The sequence below is a fragment of the Loxodonta africana genome, chromosome 3, assembly GCF_030014295.1.
Source record: "Loxodonta africana isolate mLoxAfr1 chromosome 3, mLoxAfr1.hap2, whole genome shotgun sequence".
NCBI lineage: Eukaryota > Metazoa > Chordata > Mammalia > Proboscidea > Elephantidae > Loxodonta > Loxodonta africana.
In genome coordinates this window covers 83,296,864-83,321,113 of record NC_087344.1, presented here as the reverse complement: position 1 = coordinate 83,321,113, position 24,250 = coordinate 83,296,864, and the positions used below count along the sequence as shown (strand labels likewise).

At 39.4% G+C, this 24,250-nt stretch overlaps 1 protein-coding gene across 8 annotated transcripts in view; it reads right to left on the bottom strand.

Annotated features, from left to right (window-relative positions):
- MAST2 (microtubule associated serine/threonine kinase 2) overlaps positions 1 to 24,250 on the bottom strand; it is a 252,949-nt gene that overhangs the window by 28,725 nt on the left and 199,974 nt on the right. For 6 of the 8 annotated variants that reach the window (XM_064281895.1, XM_064281898.1, XM_064281899.1 and 3 more), the window contains 3 exons: positions 5,813 to 5,888; positions 3,362 to 3,382; positions 1,274 to 1,352 (listed from right to left, as the gene is read on the bottom strand). In XM_064281895.1, coding sequence (XP_064137965.1) covers positions 1,274 to 1,352; positions 3,362 to 3,382; positions 5,813 to 5,888 — 176 coding nt within the window. The remainder of the gene's footprint in view (positions 1 to 1,273; positions 1,353 to 3,361; positions 3,383 to 5,812; positions 5,889 to 24,250) is intronic. The other 2 variants (XM_064281897.1, XM_064281901.1) reach the window with 1 other exon arrangement.

Genomic DNA, 24,250 nt, shown 5'->3' with positions numbered 1-24,250 from the left:
GATGTAAGCCTGAATACCATGTGAGAAGCTAGCATTTCTCTGGCTAAGAGTGCAAGCTTTTCTCATAGAAAACTATAATATATGAAGCTGTAAAGGGCTGGAGGGAGGTCTCCACGGGGTTCTGTCTGGGACGCATTTCATAAATGATTTGAATGAACCTACAGAAAGGATCTTTACCCAACTGCAGCTAACATGAAGCTGGAGGCCAGTGTAAATCATGGTGGGCAATAAGCTGCAGCAATGAATTAAGTCTCTTAAAATTAGGCTGAACAGGAATAACTCTAAGACTCTTCCTGTGGAACCAAAAACAAAACAAAACAAAAAAACACCTGTTTGAATAAAGGGTTATGGGAAGAGGAAAAGATCAAGGGAAAGACCTGAAGCTTAACAGTTGCCAAAAGACCAGTGAGATCTTTGGATTAATTTAGGAGTCATGTCTAGGTCAAGGGAGGAAGGCATACTCCTTTCCCTGCCTGGGGTTCATGAATATGGACAAAGTGGAAGAAGTGGGGAAGGGGTCATCCGGGCCGTAGCCTGTGTTCTTGCACAGCTGCAAAGCCTAAAACATTTGCTATTTGGTTTACTATCTGGCCTTTTACAGGAAAAGTTAGCCAACCCTGTCATCCTGGCTTCAATAAAATGTTGCTCAATGAGGAAGACTCATTTTAGGTTAAGTGAGCACAGTAACAATTTGGACATCCACTGTGCTTTAGGCTAAAACTCTCCCTAAAAGAAACATACCTAGGAGTTTTAGAAACAGGCCTAGCCTTTTTGCTGATTCACACCAAACTAGAATTTCAAGTAATAATCACTCTTTCCTTTTTTCAAAGAAATAAGCGGCAGAACTGGGGGGTGGGGGGAAAGAATCTACCAGGACTTTGGGGCATGGACAGGCCACCTTGTCTTGGATGCAGTTCTGGAAATACGATTGGGGGAAGTAAGAAAACCACACTTAAAGCCCCCATATCTGGGCTTCATTGGCAAAAAGCAAAAGTCCCCCTTCAATCTTGTCTCTCACTCCACTAGGTATAACTGACTCCCAGAGAAAGTGCTGGTTATCTTTTCCAAAAGCATTTAATGGGTCTGGCTATGGCTGCTAAGGGTCACAGCACTCTGCCCCACTCAGTCTTGTCTCCAACCAATCTCTTTGAGTCTGGCTCTTAGGAGGAAATGTTGAGAACCACTTTGCAACACTGTAAGGGTAGGGATCAAAAACCCACACTAAAGTACTTCCTCTGGGTGAAGGGGTGTGGCTACAGATTTAGCTACTTACTGAGACCGTGGAGCTAGGAGTGTTGGTTCCATACCCTGAAGAAGGTAAAGATGCCAAAGACCAGCGCCGTCCATCAGTCCTTTGTAAGAAAAGAATATCAGACAGTTTCTACAGGATCCCATCCTGGGCCCAGAACCTCTTTCCTTCATCATTTTTTGGCAGTTGGTTAACTGGTAGGCTTCTCCTTCTATCAAAATAGTACTGCTGCATCTACTGTATGCTCTCACATCTCTTTCCTACATGGGGGCCACTGTTGTGTGCCTTCCACTGCAAGGACAGGCATTTCTGACTATAAAGGGGTCCACGACTTTGAGTAAGAACATCTATGTACAATTCTGTGGTTCTGGAATAATTGCTTTTATACTCTCCATCACTTTCAGAGAAGCAATAGCAGAGGACTCCAATTAAAGGCATCGTTACAAGAAGGGAATTGCCACTGAAATGCAACTATTCCCTTTTTAAAAGACTCCATGTGAAGGACGCTTTGGCCCTTCCCAGGCCACTGGGCTGACAACCAGGAAGAAGTGGACCACCAACTGGGTCTGCACTGAGCGTGAATTCATTGATGGCAAGTAGTTAAAGGTTGACTAGGATCCATTTAAAAAAAGAAAAAAAAAAAAAAAACAACCAGTCGCCACCAAGGCAATTCCAAATCATGGTGACCCCATGTGTGCAGAGTAGAACTGCTCCATAGGGTTTTCAAGGCTGTGATCTTTCAGAAGTACATTGCCAGGCCTTTCTTCCAAGGCACCTCTGGGTGGCTCTGAACTGCCAACCTTTCAGTTAGTAGTTGAGTGCTTAACCATTTGCATCACCCAGAAAACCATCTTTGAGAATGTTTTCCAAAGAGTGACAGTAACCTTACAAAAGAGGAGGATGTGGTATGTGGGGCCTTAGGGGTGGCCCGCTGCTGCTCTTGAGAGGATGTTCCCCAAAGCTCAACAAAGAACCACAGCCACTGGCTTTGTTGTAGAGGAGAAAGATCAAGTAGGTATCTGAATGGTTTGAAGCTTTTATAATACAAACACGTAATTTCTTGCCTGGACTGTGAGATGTGGTGCAACAAAAAAATTTCTCATGGAGCTTGGGGGTATATCCTGCTCTAGTTAAAGTTGGAGAAAAATGCCCGTGCTGCTTGTCACAGAACCTTAAAACATCAGCAGTGGAGGACCTTTAGAATTAAGTTTCAATACGCTCAATTTACATAAGACACTGAGACCCAGAGATTTAGGTGATTTGTTCAACGCTTCACAGCTATGTGTGTGTGGGGTGAGGGGGATGGGAGAGGAGGAAGAAAAAGGAGGAATAATCTTGCTAAGGGCTTCTCCTTTTGAAGCACTCCTTTTCACCTCCACCAACACCCAGCACCCTTCCCTCCTATTTTCTATAAGGGGAGAGCCCAGGGTTCCATGCTGCATGCATTTGACTCAAACTTCATGCTACCCAGGCAGCCAGCACATGTCAATTATAGCTCTAGCTCTGCTGGAACCCAGTCTCTGAGGCAAAACACCCCGGAGGGTGCTCAAACATAATGCTCTCTCTGAACTCTTTGCGGGGTCCTGGGAGCTCTACACAAGAAAGTATGCCAATACCAGGAAAACAGAGCTCAGCTGGGATGGAATCAGTTTAATTTGGGGATGGATTTCCCAAACACTTGTCGAATGACTTTTTCACAGGCAAGTTTTCCTTCCTTTAGATAGAAATGGAAACCAATTGCATGGCAGACATTTCTCCGTATACTGACAAGCAGAGGGCCACTGAGGAAGAAATGCTACCATATGATGCTTTTACTTCCTCTGCCTGGTCACCTCACTAGGTAACTTTTTCTTAAGCCAGAAGCTGGGAAACTATTCAGCAGTTGGAACTATTAAGCAATTCCTGCTTCCAAGGATGTAAGCTCTGAGCCTCAGTTCCAGCAGGCAGTGGGTGACCCTTTAGGATCTCTGTTAGATATGGAAGGCCCATCGTTCATACCCACAGTCAGAGAATCAACACAACCAGCTCTCACCAAGCACAAAATCACAAACCCTATTGTCTGGCCATGCATAGCAGTTTCTCAGCCCCTATCCCCATCACACCCCCTATTACCTGTCTGCTCTGTGGCCATGGCTGTAGCGAAAAGATGTACAATATAGTGAGAACCAAAGGAAACCAGAGAGAGTGATCTGTTTGATCACTGACATTAGCCTAGCTTGGTGAAGGTAAACCTTCAGTTTAGAAATGTGTGGAAGTCTGAAGTGAATTTTTAGGATGGATGGGTCTATTCTTAGTGTTTTATTTTATCCGTCTTTTGTATGATATTCCAAACTAATGTGATTCGCTAAGGCTCAAGCCTGAGGCCACTAACCTAGGGACGAACAGTTCCTGAGTACCCTGGGAGCCACAGATCAGTTTGGGTCCCAGTGGTAATACCAGTCCCAAAGCCCCCCTAGTTGGTTCTATTCCTGAAGCCTAGGGAATGAAGCAGACCCAAGAGCATCCCATGAAATATGCTATCCCCTTTGGCTGGAACGCTCTGTACACCAGTTCTCCCACTCCCAACTAGGCAGGCTCCTTCTCAACTTTCAGGCCTCAGCTTAAAAGTCAATCTTTCAGAAAGGCCTTATATGACCATCCTGTATGGATTCTCCATCCCCACTCCCTTCCTATTCTTTCATGCAGCATTATGTTCTTTCCCTTCACGGTGCTTATCAGAGTTTATAACTACATATTTGTTTGTTTACTTGCTCATTTATTTCTATCTCCCCTACCACTCATTCAATTAACAAACACTGATTGAGTGCTTATTATATACAAGAAGACACAGCTTTCAACAGATGAAGGGTATCTCTACTAAAGGTGTTTTGATTCTGGTTGGAGGAAGACAGAAAACAAGCAAATATGAAAATACCAAGTGACACTTTGAAATAAAATAGATGACTTGATAGAAAATGACTAAGGGCTCCTTTAGAATGTGCACTAAGGGAAGGCCTCTCAGAGAAGTTGACATTTAAGATGAGACATGAATACAAGAATGAGTTAACTAAGTGAAGATTTGAGGGGACAGCAATCCTTACAGAGGGAACAATAAACACACAGACTCTACCAGACTATAAGCTTCAAGAAAGTAGGGACTATGTCTACTTTGTTACAACTATAAAATTAAATACCCAGCATAGTGGATACTCAATAAATATTTATTGGATGAATGGGAAATGACTCAATGCCACTTAAAGGGATCTAGGAACAGATCCTGTTGTCCCAGCTCAGTCCTCATCTGAGGTTAAAATTCATAGCCCAGGCTGGAAGTCTGGGATAAGTAAGCTTTTCCATCTGGGCTGGAAAAATAAAAGCATCACTCCAGCGTATTTTTATCCTATATATGATTCTATCTGGATCCTTGGTTAACTAATGGAAGTTATACTGGTTAGGAGAGATGAGTCCACAGAACAAGTCTAGATGAAATTTGTTTTCAATAAAGCAGTTGGGTCAGGTAGCAGCACCCAAGTCAGGCACCAAACATCTCCCAGCCTGTCCGTGTCCTTTTCACCTACACAGAATCCTACACAGAAGATGGATTTCTTCTAGGTTGTCATTTGAATAATGAGCTAATGATTTTTCCAGGAGTCTTTTCTTTTTCTGTTATGTATTTAGCAGAACAATCTTTTAAAAAAAAATTAGTCTAAGTATAGAAATTGCTCTGGCCTCATGCTGTATTACATTTCCTATCATTTAAAGGTTCTAAATCTTGAGCCATGATCTTTCTAGATGTTTCAATACCACAGATTGACTCTAACCAAAAAAACTTAAAAAATAAAATCAAAGGACCTAAACTCAGCCAACAAAGAATCTTCTCAAATGTTCTGAAAAGTAAACCATTTGTGTTTGGGTGTTGGTATGTAGTTTCCATCTCAGCTTAGCGCCTGTCCAGAGGTGAGGTGATACCCTGGCAATGGGCTGAGCTATCAGGAGTGCTACCATGTGCCAGAGATGGGTTTGTGTCATTTTTGGGGAGGGGAGAAATGGAAAGAGACAAGCATGGCTCTGTATGTACCAAATTGTTCTATATTCACAGAAGACCCTGTAGTCCACTGATGCCCAGACACGGGCCATCTCAGTTCCTGACAGACTAATCTGCAGAGCCAAGAAAAGGAGCATCTAAGGTCCCTTTAGCCCCATAGAAATAGATGAGTAAGAGGATCAATAGTATAATTTTGGGTCCTCCTGGGAGCAGAAACCATTTTTTCACTGATCACCCCATTAAGAGTATAATGTTTTGAAACACACCCTGAGGGTACCAGGAACTTGTGCTGAGGATTATAAAAGTAAATCTACCTCTAATATCCACTCTCCTATGACTCAAACACAAATACCTATAGCATCTAGAAAGCAGACTTCAACAAGATGATTATGGCTTCGGAAAGGAAAGCAAGGAAGGTATTTTGATGGCTAGTAGCCCAAGGTTAACACACCTGGAGGAGCAGTGACTCAAAAGAAGAAGATGACATTCATACAAGCGTCGCACATGTTAATCACAAAGGAGGTTTTCTATCAACTTACCTACGGGCAGGAACAAAGGAAAAGTGAGCGGGTGCATTTGGAGAGAAATTCCGGGGGCTGTCTGAAGGACTGTTACCTGTGTATGGGAAAAGCAACAGAAACTCTCAGTGAGGTTTGCTTCTGAGAACTATGAGCACCTTTAGGCAAGAAATCTTCCCCTAGCACTGGCACTTAGCATATGTGGCTGTTTTTTCCAGGGCCACCTTCTGTTTAAACATATTCTCTCTGCAAATGTTTGGCGGCCCAGAAATTTTCTCCCTTGTTCCCAAGTTGCTTGTAACAACCCATGCCTTTCAAAAAATCCATTCTAGGTCCAGCAGCAGCTTGTCTATTTCGTGCCCTTCTAGGAATATTTTAGACTCCAATCTGCCTAAACAAGTTAATCCGACTTTCCAAGGGCATGAAGAACTCATTCAGTGCAGATGGCTTTAGGAAAGGCACAGACAAGTGCACAAACATTTCTCAAAGGGCAATGGGATTCCTGGTCCAAAAGCCTCTTGCACATTTACCTCTGCACACTGCATCCAAGAAGCTAAACAAGAAATATATGTGCTTTAAGGAGAAACAGGCTCTCAGGTGAGGACTCAGAATATAGTGTCCCTTAAAATAGTCCATACTTAGGCCCCCAAGTCTGCAAAGTACACCCAACCGTCTCACAGTAGAGGAATGACCTCTATCTCTTTATTTGCTTCATGAGCCCCTATAGCTTGCTTACTTAAAGCTCAGAAGCTTTGAACAAAACTGTGTGCTTATCACTGCACTAGTCACAACAGTTGTTGAACCCAGGTCTGCCATACTTCTCTCTCATCTATCTTCCAGCTGGGGGCTTGTACTGGGGAGTCCTTAGTTCACATAAGCTATCAATGTCTCTCTACTCAAAAGGTCATGTCAAGTAAGCATCATACGCCATGATGTACTGACCCCATCCCCTCCTGTGCTCACCTCTGTGAACTAACACTGGCTAGGAAGGGTTGCAGCTACCCAGGGGCCTGGTAGTTTAGTTTGTACGGTTTTCTCTTGGATTTTTTTTTCCCCGAAGAGGGTATGGATGCTCCAAAGTGCCATGAAGTTACCCTTTTGTTTCTCATCATCTCTAACTTAAAGGGACTAGACAGCATTTAATGTCTTCTGTACTGATCTAGGAAAAACCAGCCTCTCAGTCAGTGCCCCCACTACCCTATGCAGTGCTCTGTACCAACTACATAAAGGTATTCTCTTTGAGTGAATGAATGTTTATATCCTATAAACTCTAAAGCAACCACCAAATAACAGAGTTATAGTTTATAAGCAAATAAGAAACATAAAACGGAATAATAAAAAATACTCAATTTGGGAATAGATAGTGGTGACGGTTGTACAACATGATGAACATAATGAATGCTACTGAAATGTACATGTAAAAAATGCTGGAAGTGGCAGATGCTTTGGTGTATATATATATATTTTTACCACAATTAAAAAAATTCTTAAATACTCAACATAAAAGAAAACAGAAAAAAGGAAAGGGAAAAAAATCCAATGAGACAATAAGAAAACAAATAAGATGGTAGATTTAAACCAAACCATATCAACAACCATATTAAATATAAATGATCTAAATGCCCCAGTTAAAAGCAGAGATTGTCAGGTTGGTAAAAAAGACTTGCAAGAAAGGAAAAAAAAAAAAAAAAAAAAAGACCCTACAACCAATAATGAATAATTTTCTGAAAAAGAAAGCATCAGGTGCATGGATGGTTTCACTGATGAATTCTACCAAACACTTAAAGAAGAATTGATACCAATTCTTTACAATCTCCTCCTGGTGAATCCCAGGGAAAAAAGCAGTCTGAGATAAGAATATTATGAACATATGACACAACCACACTGAAGGGGGTGGGGGGGAAGTGCTGACCTACGTAACTTTGAAAATGAATGAAATCTGTAAGATTAAAGGGAAAAGGAACTGCTCTTAAGTACTGAACTCAAGCTGATAATGTTGTTTCCCGTGGGGGTATGAGTTAACAATTCTGATTGAACACTTAAGTACATACACAGTGGATGATGGGAACTGGGTTTCTTACCACTGGAGTGGAAACTTACAGACCAGCAAGAGGAGGAGGCTAGAATGATCCATGTGTTAATGGATTAGAGTTGGAGACATCAGTATGAACTCATGTTTAATTTAATATACATACAGTTACATGTAGAAATAACTATACCAAACCAAGCGGTACAACCAGAATGCTCCTTAGAAGCAAGGATGGCAAGACTACATCTCATATACTTTGGACATGTTATCAGGAGGGATGAGTCCCTGGAGAAGGACATCATGCTTGCTAAAGTAGAGGGTCAGCGGAAAAGAAGAAGATCCTCAACAAGATGGACTGACACAGTGGCCGCAACAATGGGCTCAAGCACAGCAATGATTGTGATGATGGCAAAGGACCGGGCAGTATTTCATTCTGTTGTGCATGGGGTTGCTATGAATCGGAACCAACTTACGGGCACCTATCAACTCACAGCAACATAACAAACCAAAACCAAACCCATTGCTGTCAAGTCGATTCCGACCCATAGCGACCCTACAGAACAGAGCAGAACCATCCCATTGAGTTTCCAAGGAGTGCCTGGTAGATTCAAACTGCAGACCTTTTGGTTAGCAGCCGTAGCACTTAAGCACTATGCCACCAGGGTAGATGTGTGTATATACACTGGTTAGCACATACACTAGTACTGTATTTCTTTGCTCTGTTAGATAAGAGAGCCTAAATGAAACAATACCCCAATAGCAACAAGCACACCTAACACCCAGATATTGGTTTCTAATACCATTCTCCAAGATAATACAATGAATCAGGGCTCCTTAGAGAAATGGCTCGTTCTAGGACTAGGGCAGTAAACATATAAGATGGGCCTGGGGCATCTTGCAGTGCCAGAAAGTAAGGAAGTGCTCAAAGAATAAATAAATAAATAAAACAACAATAACAACAAAAAATTGAGGGGGTATTTCAAAAGGATACCAAATTGTTTTAGTGAGCCAACTGAAAGATGTCTCAATGGCCAAATCTGCGACAGCTGGAGGAAAAAAAAGAGTATTATTGGATGTTATGGATTGAACTGTATCCCCCCAAAATATGTAGTGTAAATCCTAACCCCTATAGTTGTAGATGCAACCCATTTGGGCATAGGGCTTTCTTTGTTATGATGAGGCCCTAACAATGTAGAGTGTGTCTTAAACCATTCACTTTTGAGATATAAGAAGAGAAGATTAGGCTAAGAAGCGAACCAGTGCAAAGGGAGGGGAAGATACATGCCACATAAAGGAATCCAGGAACAGAAGCTGAAAAGGGACAAAGACCTCCTGCCAAAGCTGACAGAAAATGCCTTCCCCTAAAGTCAGTGCCCTGAATTCAGGCCTTCAGCTTCCTAAACTATGAGAAAATAAATTTCTGTTCATTAAAACCACCCATTTGTGGTATTTTTGTTATAGCAGCAATAATAAAAAACTAAGACACTGGATGTCTTGGTTCAATATTCGAGATATTTTGAAATAGTTTTGCTGAAGTTCAAGGTATTTTGCTGATGATCATTCAAAAGCGGTTCCAGCAGTATTTCAACAGGGAACGGCCAGAAGTTCAGGCCAGATTCAGAAGAGGATGTGGAACTAGGGATACCACTGCTGATGTCAGATGGATTCTGGCTGAAAGCAGGGGATACCAGAAGGGTGTTTACCTGTGTTTTATTGGCTATGCAAAGGCATTCTACTGTGTGGATCATAACAAATTATGGATAACATTGTGAAGAATGGGAATTCCCGAACACTTAATTGTGCTCATGAGGAAACTGTACATAAATCAAGAGGCAGATGTTCAGACAGAACAAGGGGATACTGAGTGGTTTAAACTCAGGAAAGGTGTGCATCAGGGTTGTATCCTTTCACCATGCCTATTCAATCTGTATGTTGAGCAAATAATCCAAGAAGCTGGAGAATATGAACAAGAATGGGGCATTAAGATTGGAGGAAGACTCATTAACAACCTGCATTATGCAGATGACACAACCTTGATTGCTGAAAGTGAAGAGGACTTGAATCACTTACTGATGAAGATCAGAGACCACAGCCTTCAGGATGGATTACACCTCAACATAAAGAAAACAAAAATCCTCACGACTGGACCAATAGGCAACATCATGATAAACAGAGAAAGACTGAAGTTGTCAAGGATTTCATTTTACTTGGATCCATGATCAACACCCACGGAAGCAGCAATCAAGAAATCAAAAGGTGCGTTGCACTGGGTAAATCTGCTGCAAAGGACCTCTTTAAAGTGTTGAAAAGCAAAGATGTCACCTTGAAGACTAAGGTGCGCCTGACCCAAGCCATGGTATTTTCAATCGCATGTTATGCATGTGAAAGCTGTACAATGAATAAGGAAGACTGAAGAAGAACTGACACCTTTGAATTGTGGTGTTGGTGAAGAATATTGAATATACCATGGACTCCAAAAAAATGAACAAATCTGTCTTGGAAGAAGTACAACCAGAATGTTCCTTAGAAGCAAGGATGGTGAGATTGTGTCTTACGTACTTTGGACATGTTGTCAGGAGGGATCAGTTCCAGGAAAAGGACATCATGTTTGGTGAAGTACAGGGTCAGTGGAAAAGACAAAGACCCTCAACGAGATGGACTGACACAGTGGCTGCAACAATGGGCTCAAGCATAACAACGATTGTGAGCATGGTGCAAGACCGGGCAGTGTTTCATTCTGGGGTACACAGGGTCACTATAAGTTAGAACCGACTAAATGACACGGAACAACAAGACACTGGATTATAACCCAAAGAATAAAATAAATATTCATGAGTCCATAATGATATAAAGAAATGACTAGATTAATGAGTGGGAAAGAAAAGACAAATCTCCCATGCAGGAAAATTCCAAATAAATTATGTAGATAGCCCAATGCAATCCATCTTTTGATTTCTTGACTGCTCCTTCCATGGGTGTTGATTGTGGATCCAAGTAAAATGAAATCCTTGACAACTTCAATCTTTTCTCGGTTTATCATGATGTTGCTTATTGGTTCAGTTGTGAGGATTTTTATATTCATTATGTTGAGGCATAATCCATACTGAAGGCTGTGGTCTCTGATCTTCAACAGTAAGTGCTTCAAGCAGTCTTCACCTTCAGCAAGAAAGGTTGTGTCATCTGCATAATGCAGGTTGTTAATGAGTCTTCCTCCAATCCTGATGTCTCGTTCTTCTTCATATAGTCCATCTTCTCGGATTATCTGCTCAACATACAGACTATGTTAGGTACCGTGAAAGGATACAATCCTGACACACATCTTTCCTGACTTTAAACCACTCGGTATCCCTTTGTTCGGTCCGAACAACTGCCTCTTGATCTATGAACAGGTTCCTCAAGAGCACAATTAAGTGTTCTGGAATTCCCATTCTTCACAATATTTTCCATAATTTGTTATGATCCACACAGTTGAATGCCTTTCTATAGACAACAAAACACAGGTAAACACCCTTCTGGTATTCTCTCCTTTCAGCCAGGATCTATCTGACATCAGCAATGATATCCCTGGTTCCACGTCCTCTTCTGAATCTGGCCCGAATTTCTGGCAGTTCCCTGTCAAAATACTGCTGGAGCCGCTTTTCAATGATCTTCAGCAAAATTCTGCTTGTGTGTGATATTGATACTGCTCGATAATTTCCACATTTGGTTGGATCACCTTTCTTGGGAATAGGCATAAATATGGATCTCTTCCAGTCGGTTGGCCAGGTAGTTGTCTTCCATATTTCTTGGCATAGACGAGTGAACACCTCCAGCACTGCAACTGTTTGTTGAAACATCTCAATTGATGTTCTGCCAATTCCTGGGGCCTTGTTCTTCGCCAATGCCTTCAGTGCTGCTTAGACATCCTCCCCCAGCACCATCAGTTCCTGATCATGTGCTACCTCTTGAAATGGTTGAATGTCAACTAATTCTTTTTGTACAGTGACCCTGTGTATTCCTTCCATCTTCCTTTGATGCTTCCTGCATCATTTAATATTATCTCCGTAGAATCCTCCACTATCGCAACTTGAAGCTTGAATTTTTTCTTCAGTTCTTTCAGCTTGAGAAAAGCCAAGCATGTTCTTCCCTTTTGGTTTTCTATCTCCAGCTCTTTGCATATGTCATTATAATACTTTACTTTGTCTTCTCGAGCCGCCATTTGAAATCTTCTGTTCAGTTCTTTTGCTTCCATCATTTCTTCCTTTTGCTTTAAGCTGCTTGACGTTTGAGAGCAAGTTTCAGAGTCTCCTCTGACATCCATCTTGGTCTTTTCTTTCTTTTCAATGACCTCTTGCTTTCTTCACGTATGATGTCCTTGATATCATTCCACAACTCATCTGCCCTTCAGTCATTAGTGTTCAATGCATCAAATCTATTTGAGATGGTCTCTAAATTCAGGTGGGATATATTCAAGGTCGTATTTTGGCTCTGGTGGACTTGGTCTGATTTTCTTCAGTTTCAGCTTGAACTTGCATATGAGCAATTGATGGTCTGTTCCACAGTTGGCCCCTAAGCCTTGTTTTGACTGACGATATTGAACTTTTCCGTAGCCTCTTTCCACAGATGTAGTTGATTTGATTCCTGTGTATTCCATCTGGTGAGGTCTATGTGTACAGTCGCCGTTTATGTTGGTGAAAAAGGTATTTGCAATGAAGAAGTCACTGGTCTTGCAAAATCCTATTATTTGATCTCTGGCATTGTTTCTATCACCAAGGCCGTATTTTCCAACTACTGATCCTTCTCCATTTCCAACTTTTGCATTACAATCACCAGTAATTATCATTGCATCCTGATTGCATGTTTGATCAATTTCAGAGTGCAGCAGCCGATAAAAACCTTCCATTTCTTCATCTTTGGCCTTAGTGGTTGGTGCGTAAATTTGAATAATAGTTGTATAAACTGGTCTTCCTTGTAGGCATACGGATATTATCCTATCACCAACAACACTATACTTCAGGATAGATATTGAAATGTTCTTTTGACAATGAATGCAACACCATTCCTCTTTAAGTTGTCATTACCAGCATTGTCCAATTCAAAATGGCCAGTTCATTTCAGCTCACTAATGCCTAGAATATCAATGTTTATGTGTTCCATTTCATTTTTGACAATTTCCAATTTTCCTAGATTCATACTTCATACATTCCAGGTTCCGATTATTAACAGATGCTTGCAGCTATTTCTTCTCATTTTGAGTCGTGCCACATCAGCGAATGAAGGTCCCGAAAGTTTGACTCCATCCATGTCATTAAGGTCAACTGTACTTTGAGAAGGCAGCTCTTCCCCAGTTGTCTTTTGAGTGCCTTCCAACCTCGGGGACTCATCTTCCGGCACTGTATCAGACAATGTTCTGCTGTTATTCATAAGGTTTTCACTGGCAAATTCTTTTCAGCAGTAGACTGCTGGGTCTTTCTGCCTAGTCTGTCTTAGTTTGGAAGCTCAGCTGAAACCTGTCCTTCATGGGTGACCCTGCTGGTATCTGAATACTGGTGACATAGTTTTCGGCATCACAGCAACACGCAAGCCCCCACAGTATGACAAACTGACAGACACATGGCGGTTCCTAAAAATAAACTCTATTAATTATATATTTAAAAGACCCAACTATATGCTGTTTTCAAGAAAACCGCTTTAAATATAAACACACACATAGGTTAAAGGTAGAATGCGCCATAATAACACCAATTAGAAAACAGCTGAAGTAGCTATATTAACACACAAAATACATTTCAGAACAAAGAATATTACCAGAGGATAAGAGTCATTTCATAAAGAGTACATAACAATCTTAAAAATGCATGCATCTGATAACAGAGCTTACAAATACATGACGAAAAAACTGATCGAAATGCAAGGAGAAATAGACAAATCCACAATTACAGTAAACAGGCCTCTCTCAATAACTGGTAGAATAAGTAGAGAAAATCTGTAAGGATACAGGACACTTAAACAACACTATCAACCAACTTGGCTTAATTACCCTTATAGAACACTCTACCCAGCAACAGTATACATTTTTTTCAAATGAACATGGAACACTTACTAAGATCATATTGGGGGCCATGAAACAAGACACTGTAAATTAATTAGAAATCCATAACAGAAAGACCTCTGGAAAATGCCCAAATATTTGACAACTAAATAACATACTTCTGAATAATTTGTGGGTCAATGAAGAAATCAAATGGGAAATTAGAAAAGCATTTTGAATTAAACAGAACACGTCAGAACATGGGATGATGTTAAGGCAGTTGTTACAGGGAAAATTACAACACTAAACACCTGTATTAGAAAAGAAAGAATTCAATTAAAAAAACCTCAGCTTCTACTTTAAGAAACTAGAAAGAGCAAATGAAACCCAGAAGGAAATCATAAATATCAGAGCCGAAATCAGTGGAAACACATACACACAAAGAGTAAAGAAAATTAACAAAACCATATGCAGGTTTTCTAGAAGATCAATAAAATTATAGTCAGACTGATCAGGAGAAAAAGAGAAATGACACAAATTACCAACATCAGCAATGAGAGAGGTAATATTTTTACAGATTCTTGACATATTAAAAGAACAATAAGGCAATATATTAACAACTTTATGCCAATTAATTTGACAAATGAGAGGAGACTGAAAAATTCCTTGAAAGACAGAAACTACCAAAGGCCACTCGGGAAGAAACAGATAACCTAAATAGCTTTATTATCTACTGAAGAAATGAAATTTATAATTAAAAATTTTTCCACAAAGAAAGCTCCTGGCTCAGATGGTTTGACTGATATTTCAGGAAAAAATATCAATTCTACACAAATTCTTCCAGAAAATTCAAGGGGAGGAAATGCTTTTTATGAGGTTAGCATTACCCTGACATCAGAACCAGACGCAGACCCCAAATTCCTGTAGAAAGACCAGACTTAATGGTCTGAGACTAGAAGGACCCCCGAGGTCACTGTCCCCAGACCTTCTGTTAGCCCAAGACAGGAACCATTCCCAAAGCCAACTCTTCAGTCAGGGATTGGACTCGACTATGGGACAGAAAATGATACTGGTGAAGAGTGAGCTTATTGGGTCAATCAGACACATGAGACTATGTGGGCAGCTCTTGTCTGGAGAGGAGATCAGAAGGCAGATGGCATCAGAAGCTGGCCAAATGGACACAAAAATAGAGAGTAGAGGGAAGGAGTGTGCTCTCTCATTAGAGGGAGAGCAATTAGGTGTATATAGCAAGGTGTACATAAGTTTTTGTAGGAGAGACTGACTTGGTTTGTAAACTTTCACTTAAAGCACAATAAAAAAAAAAAGTATCAAGATTGGAAAAAAAGTAAAATTATCTCTATTCGTGAATGATATGACCCGATATAGAGAAAATCCCAAAGGGTTCGCAAGAAAACTTCTAGAGCTAATAAAGGAGTTTAGCAAAGTTGCAGGGTACAAGCTCAACAAACAAAAATCAGTTGGATTTCTACGTACCAGCAACGAGAAATCTGAAAGGGAAATTAGGGAAACAATTCCATTTACAATTGCATCTAAGAGAATAAAATATCTGGGAATAAATTTAACCAGGGACATGAAGGACTTAGACAATAAAAATTATAAAACACTGCTGAAAGAATTAAAGAAGACTTAAATAAATGGAAAGATGTTCCATGATCATGGATTGGAAGACGTCTTATTGTTAAGATGTCAGTACTAACCAAAGTGATCTATAGATTCAACACTATTCCAACAGCCTTCTTTACAGAAAATGGAAAAACCAATCCTCAACTTTATATGGCATGGCAAAAGGTCCCGAATAGCTAAAGCTATGTTGAAAGAGAAGAACAAAGAAGGAGGACTCGCGCTTCCTGATTTTAAAACATACTGAATAGCTACAGAAATCAAAATAGTCTGGAACTGGTATAACAACAGACACACAGACCAATGGAATAAAACTGAAAGTACAGATATAAACCCACATGTCTGTATGGTCAATTGATTTTTGACTAGGGTGCTAAGTCAATTCGATGGGGAAAGAAGAGTCTCTTCAATAAATGGTGTTGGGAAAATTGGATTTCCACATTCAGAAAAATCAAACAGGATCCATGTCTCACACCATATGCAAAAAAAAAAAAATGAAAATGGATTACGGCCCTAAATGTGCAACATAAAACCATAAAATTCTTAGAAGAAAATGCAGGAGCAATGCTGTTTGGCCTAGTTTTTAACAATGGATTAGCTAATATAATAAAAGCATAAACAGGAAAAGACAAAATAAATAAATGGGACCTCATAAAAATTAAAAACTTTGGTTCATCAAAAAACTATACCAAAAAAGTGAAAAGACAAGCTACTAACTGGGAAAATATCTTTGGAAACCATATATCCAATAATCCAATCATAAAATGGGCAAAGGACTTGAATAGAAATTTCACCAAAGAGGACATTCAAATGGCCACCAAACACATGAAAAGATGATCAATATCATTAGCCACCAGACAGATATAAATCAAAACCACAATGAGATACCATTTCACTCCCACTAGGATGACTAAAATAGGGGGGAAAAAATCCCAGAAAATAACAAATGTTGGCAAGGATGTGTGGAAATTGGAACCCTTATCCATTGCTGGTGGGAATTCAGAATGGTACAGCCATTGTGGAAAATGGTGTGGCAGTTCTTCAAAAAACTGAAAAAAGAACTACGATATGATCCAGCAATTTCACTTCTAGGTACATACCCAAAAGATTTGAAAGCAGAGACTCGAACAGAGACTTGTATACACCAATGTTCAATGCAGCACTATTCATGATAGTCAAAAGGTGGAAGCAACAGTCAAAAGGTGAAAACAACAGATGAATGGATAAACAAAATGGGGTACATACACACAATGGAGCATTGCTCAGCCATCAGGGGAAATGAAATCTTGATATATGCTACAATATGGATGCAGCTTGAGGACATCATGCTGAGTGAAATAAGTCAATCACAAAAGGACAAATATTGTATGACTTCACTTACATAAAAAGACAAGAAAACGCAAATATATATAGACCAAAGTTTATTAGTGTTTACCAGGGGTGGGAGGGAGGGGGAAGAGAGGAGGATAAGTGTCCATGGAATACTGAGTTTCGGTTTACAGTAATGGACAAATCACATTGATTAAGGGTGGGATTACACAGCCAACTATTCTAAGTGCTGTGAATAAGTTGTACACCTATAAAAAGTTGAAGTAGCAAAAGCTGTGTGACAGACTTATCTACAACAATGACAAAAAAAAAAAAAAACCTGCAGAGTCTGCTTATGTACAACCAAAAACCTCATGGGGTTTGGTTCCTTGGTTTGGAGGTTTACAGTCATAGTTTCATGGGACAACCCAGTTAATTTGTCTAAAAATGTGTTTGGTGCTTCTGTTCTACCTCCTAGTTCATTGTGTAGTGCCTGGGGTCTTAAAAGCTTGCAAGTGGCCATCCAAGGCACAACAACTGGAGCAACAGAGGAAGAAGGAGAGTCAGGAATAGGAGGAGGAAATGGAATGTGTGCCTAATTGCCTCCATGAACAACTGCCTCCTTTGCCATGAAACCAAAAGAGCTAGATGGTGCATAGCTACCATTACCGAACATTTTTTCAAAGATTCTATAAAAGAATCCTGATCAAAAGGGGGGAAAAGCAGAAAGAATTTCAAATTTTTACGGACTCCTGACTTTCTGGAGCCATGGAGGGTGGCTGAATCCCTGAAACTATTGCTCTGAGATAATCTTTAAACCTTGAACCAAAAATATCCCCTGAAGTCTTCTGAAAACCAAACAACTGTTTAGCTTAACTAGCAATAAATGTCTGCTTTGAGCAAGATGGTCTTTTAAGAACTATCTGTATAGAATCAAATGGAAAAAAGAAACACAAAAGATTAGACAGGAACCTTTGGAGGTAGTGAATTTACCTTAGTGAGGGAGGAACAACTCAGAAAAAGAGGGTGAGAATGGTTATACAGCTTGGAGAGTGTAATCAGTGTCACTGAATTGTACCTGTAGAAACTGTTGTATTGGTGTATGTTTTGCTGTGTATATTTGCAACAACAGCTACAAGAAAATAAAATTTGAAAAACAAAAGGATTACAAGAAAATTACAGACTAACATCTCTTATGAATATAAATGCAAACATTTTAAACAAAATTTTAGCAAATCAAATTCGGATAATATATAAAAAGGATAATACATCATAACCAAGTAGGGTTTATTCCAGGAAAACAAGGTTGGATTAAGATCTAAAGATGAATCAATATAACTCACCACATTAAAGGACTACTAAAGAAAAATCATATGATCATCGCATTAGACATACACACAAAGAAAGTCAACATCCTTTTTGAGAAAAAAGTCCCAGCAATCTAGGAATAGAAGGAAACATTCCCAAGTTGATAAAGGACATCTATAACAAATATATTTAATGATAAAGGCTCAATGCTCTAACATTAGGAACAAGATAAGGGTATCTGTGTTCAACCACTTCTATTCAAAATTGTACGAGAAGATCCAGTCAGGGCCATAAGGCAACAAAAAGAAATAAAAACCTTGGCAGGGTAGTGGTTAAGTGCTATGGCTGCTAACCAAAGGGTCTGCAGTTTGAATCCACCAGGCACTCCTTGGAAACTCTATGGGGCAGCTCTACTCTACCCTATAGGGTCACTAGGAGCTGGAATCGGCCCAACAGCAACGGGTTTTTAGATGAGAAAGGAAGAAATAAAATTTTCTTTATTTGGAGACAACATGATCGTCTATGTTGAAAATCTGACGGAATCTACAAAAAAGCTAAAAAGCAAACTTAGCAAGGTTGCACGATACAAGATTAATACACAGAAATCAATTATATCTCAATATATTTGCAACACTGTCAGAATTGACTCAGTGGCAAAGGGTTTGGTTTGGAGCCCCAGTGGTCCAGTGGTGCAGTGGTTAAGAGCTCAGTTGCTAATTAAAACGATGGCAGGTTGATTCCACCAGCTGCTCCTTGGAAACCCTATGGGGCAGTTCTACCCTGTCCGATAGGGTCTCTATGAGTCGGAATCCACTTGATGGCAACAGGTTTGTTTGTTTTTGGAGCAACAATTACACCTCATTTTATTCTATTCTTCCCTTTGCCCACTCTACTTCAGCCACAATGGCCTCCTTGCTGTACCCTGAACATGGCAGGTACACTCCCACCTCTGTACCTGCAATCCCCTTTTGCCCTGTCTGCTCTTCTCCAAGTAGCATCTAGCTCACTCCCTCTCTTCTATGATGTCTTTACTCAAATGTTATCCTCTCAGTAAGGACTTCCCTGGTCACCCCCCAACTTCATATCACTTTTCTCTTTTTAAAGATGGGAGAAATCATTTAGCAGCAAGCAAAAAAAAAAAAAAATCCAGTGGAAAGAAAAACTGCTGGAGTAAAAACTGTCCTTTGAGTGAGTGAGAAATGATGGGATCTAGTGCACTAGTGAGGGGACTGGTTTTACAAAGAGATGGATAGTTCATGTACACAGATGGGACGGCGGAGTCTATGGGTACAGATGCTGAGAGGTGAATAGGTGTAAAAGGTATAAGCTTTTGTTTTGTATTCTGTTCATGCCTTGTATTAGGGCTCCTAACGTTGTCCCTATTTTTTCTTCCATGATCTTTATTGTTTTAGTCTTTATGTTTAGGTCTTTGATCCACTTGGAGTTAGTTTTTGTGCATGGTGTGAGGTATGGGTCCTGTTTCATTTTTTTGCAAATGGATATCCAGTTATGCCAGCACCATTTGTTAAAAGGCTGTCTTTTCCCCGATGAACTGACACTGGGCCTTTGTCAAACATCAGCTGCTCATATGTGGATGGACTTATATCTGGGTTCTCAATTCTGTTCCATTGGTCTATGTGCCCGTTGTTGTACCAGTACCAGGCTATTTTGACTACTGTGGCTGTATAATATGTTCTAAAATCAGGTAGAGTGAGGCCTCCCACTTTCTTCTTCTTTTTCAGTAATACTTTGCTTATCCGGGGCTTCTTTCCCTTCCGTATGAAGTTGGTGATTTGTTTCTGCATCACATTAAAAAATGTCATTAGAATTTGGATCGGAAGTGCCTTGTTTGTATAGATGGCTTTTGATAGAATAGACATTTTTACTATGTTAAGTCTTCCGATCCACGAGCAAGGTATATTTTCCCACTTACGTAGGCCCCTTTTAGTTTCTTGCATTAGTACTTTGTAGTTTTCTTTGTACAGATGTTTTACATCTTTGGTAAGATTTATTCCTAAGTATTTTATCTTCTTGGGGGCTACTGTGAATGGTATTCATTTGGTGATTTCCTCTTCGATGTTCTTTTTGTTGATGTAGAGGAATCCAAGTGATTTTTGTATGTTTATCTTGTAACCTGAGACTCTGCCAAACTCTTCTATTAGTTTCAGCAGTTTTCTGGAGGATTCCTTAGGGTTTTCTGTGTATAAGATCATGTCATCTGCAAATAGAGGCAATTTTAATTCTTCCTTGCCAATCTGGATGCCCTTTATTTCTTTGTCTAGCCTAATTGCTCTGGCTAGGACCTCTAGCACAATGTTGAATAAGAGCGGTGATAAAGGGCATCCTTGTCTGGTTCCCGTTCTCAAGGGAAATGCTTTCAGGCTCTCTCCATTTAGAATGATGTTGGCTGTTGGCTTTGTATAGATGCCCTTTATTGTGTTGAGGAATTTTCCTTCAATTCCTATTTTGCTGAGAGTTTTTATCATGAATGCATGTTGGACTTTGTCGAATGCCTTTTCTGCATCAATTGATAAGATCGTGTAGTTTTTGTCTTTTGTTTTATTTATATGGTGGATTACGTTAATGGTTTTTCTAATATCAAACCAACCTTGCACACCTGGTATAAATCCCACTTGGTTGTGGTGGATTATTTTTTTGATGTGTTGTTGAATTCTATTGGCTAGAATTTTGTTGAGGATTTTTGCATCTATGTTCATGAGGGATATAAGTCTGTAATTTTCTTTTTTGTGGTGTCTTTACCTGGTTTTGGTCTCAGGGATATGCTGACTTCATAGAATGAATTAGGTAGTATTCCATCATTTTCTGTGCTTTGAAATACCTTTAGTAGCAGTGGAGTTAACTCTTCTCTGAAAGTTTGGTAGAACTCTGCAGTGAAGCTGTCCGGGCCAGGGCTTTTTTTTGTTGGGAGTTTTTTGATTACCTTATCAATCTCTTTTTTTGTTATGGGTCTATTTAGTTGTTCTACTTCTGATTGTGTTAGTTTAGGTACGTAGTGTTTTTCCAGGAATTCATCCATTTCTTGTGGGTTTGCAAATTTGTTACAGTACAATTTTTCGTAATAATCTGATATGATTCTTCTAATTTCAGTTGGGTCTGTTGTGATATGGCCCATCTCGTCTCTTATTCGGGTTATTTGTTTCCTTTCCTGTATTTCTTTAGTCAGTCTGTCCAATGCTTTATCAATTTTGTTAATTTTTTCAAAGAACCGGTTTTTGGCTTTGTTAATTCTTTCAATTGTTTTTCTGTTCTCTATTTCATTTAGTTCAGCTCTAATTTTTGTTTGTTTTCTTCTGGTGCCTGATGGATTCTTTTGTTGCTCGCTTTGTATTTCTTCAAGTTGTAGGGACAGTTCTCTGATTTTGGCTCTTTCTTCTTTTAGTATGTGTGCATTTATCGATATAAATTGACCTCTGAGCATTGCTTTTACTGTGTCCCGGAGGTTTTGATAGGAAGTGTTTTCATTCTCATTGCATTCTATGAATTTCTTTATTCCCTCCTTTATGTCTTCTATAACCCAGTCTTTTTTGAGCAGAGTATTGTTCAGTTTCCAAGTATTTGATTTCTTTTCCCTGATTTTTCTGTTATTGATTTCCACTTTTATGGCCTTGTGGTCTGAGAAGATGCTTTGTAATATTTCGACGTTTTGGATTCTGCAAAGGTTTGTTTCATGACCTAATATGTGATCTATTCTAGAGAATGTTCCACGTGCACTAGAAAAAAAAGTATATTTTGCAGCTGTTGGGTGGAGTGTTCTGTATAGGTCTATGAGGTCCAGTTGGTTGATTGTAGCAATTAGGTCTTCCGTGTCTCTACTGAGCTTCTTACTGGAAGTCCTGTCCTTCTCCGAAAGTGGCGTGTTGAAGTCTCCTACTATAATTGTGTGGGTGTCCATCTCACTTTTCAGTTCTGTTAAAGTTTGTTTTATGTATCTTGCAGCCCTGTCATTGGGTGCATAAATATTTAATATGGTTATATCTTCCTGGTGAATTGTCCCTTTAATCATTATGTAGTGTCCTTCTTCATCCTTTGTGGTGGATTTAACTTTGAAGTCTATTTTGTCAGAATTAATATTGCTACTCTTGTTCTTTTTTGATTGTTGTTTGCTTGATATATTTTTTTCCATCCTTTGAGTTTTAGTTTGTTTGTGTCTCTAAGTCTAAGGTGTGTCTCTTGTAGGCAGCATACAGATGGATCGTGTTTCTTTATCCATTCTGAGACTCTCTGTCTCTTTATTGGTGCATTTAGTCCATTTACATTCAGCGTAATTATAGATAAGAATGTGTTTAGTGCTGTCATTTTGATGCCTTTTTGTGTGTATTGTTGACAATTTCATTTTTCCACTTACTTTTTTGTGCTGAGATGTTTTTCCTTGTAAATTGTGTGTTCCTCATTTTCATAGTATTCCAAATTATGTTTGCTGAGTCATTATGTTTTTCTTGGTTTTTATTTTGAGTTATGGAATTGTTAGACCTCTTTGTGGTTACCTTAATATTTGCCCCTATTTTTCTAAGTAAAAACCTATCTTGTATCGTCCTATATCGCCTTGTTTTCCTCTCCATATGGCAGTTCTATGCCTCCTGTATTTAGTCCCTCTTTTTGATTATTGTAATCTTTTACATAATGACTTCAATGATTCCCTGTTTTGAGCACTTTTTTCTTTTTAAAATTAATCTTAATTTGTTTTTGTGATTTCCCTATTTGAGTTGATACCAGGATGTTCTGTTCTGTGACCTTGTATTGTGTTGTTATCTGATGTTATTGATTTTCTGACCAAAGAATTTCCTTTAGTATTTCTTGTAGCTTTGGTTTGGTTTTTGCAAATTCTCTAAGCTTGTGTTTATCTGTAAATGTTTTAATTTCACCTTCATATTTTAGAGAGAGTTTTGCTGGATAAATGATCCTTGGCTGGCAGTTTTTCTCCTTCAGTCCTCTATATATGTCATCCCATTGCCTTCTTGACTGCATGGTTTCTGCTGAGTAGTCTGAACTTATTCTTATTGATTCTCCTTTGTAGGAGAGCTTTCTTTTATCCCTGGCTGCTTTTAAAATTTTCTCTTTATCTTTGGTTTTGGCAAGTTTGATGATAATATGTCTTGGTGATTTTCTTTTTGGATCAATCTTATATGGGGTTTGATGAGCCTCTTGGATAGCTATCCTTTTGTCTTTCATGATGTCAGGGAAGTTTTCTGCGAACAGATCTTCAGCTATTCTCTCTGTATTTTCTGTTATCCCTCCTTGTTCTGGAACACCAATCACACACAAGTTATTCTTCTTGATAGAGTCCCACATGATTCTTAGGGTTTCTTCATTTTTTTAAATTCTTTTATCTGATTTTTCTTCAGCTATATTGGTGTCAATTACTTTGTCCTCCAATTGCTCCACTCTGCATTCCAATTCCTCGATTCTGCTCCTCTGACTTTCTACTGAGTTGTCTAATTCTGTAATTTTACTGTTAATCTTTTGGATTTCTGAATGCTGTCTCTCTATGGATTCTTGCAGCTTATTAATTTTTCCACTATGTTCTTGAATAATCTTTTTGATTTCTTCAACTGCTTTATCAGTGTGTTCCCTGGCTTTTTCTGTAGATTGCCTTATTTAATTTCTGAGGTCATCCCTGATGTCTTGAAGCATTCTGTAAATTAGTTTTTTATATTCTGCATCTGGCAAGTCCAGGATTGTATCTTCATTTGGGAAAGATTTTGATTCTTTAATTTGGGGAGTTGTAGAAGCAATCATGGTCTACTTCTTTACGTGGTTTGATATCGACTGTTGTCTCCGAGCCATCTATAAGATACTGTAATGGTTTATTTTATATTTGCTCACTGAGACTTATCTTGTTTTGTTTTCTTTCAATGTACGTAGATGGGCTACTAGATTACGCTGTCTTGATTGTTGTAGGCTTTGAATCACTTATGTCCTCTTACCAGCTGGTTTGGGCCGTTACCAGAAATACAAGCCTAAGAGTCCATTCACTATTCTTGAGTAGAATCTGATTTTGGGTCACCAAGTGTGTGGGGTAGACTGTCACCTATTCGCTTAGAGGAGTAGTGGTGATAGTTGTGTGTACTAGATTCTCGTAGCAGCAGGGGGTCCCATTCTGGGGGGGCAGGATGCTGACAGGCTTCCCCCAAGTGCCAGTGAG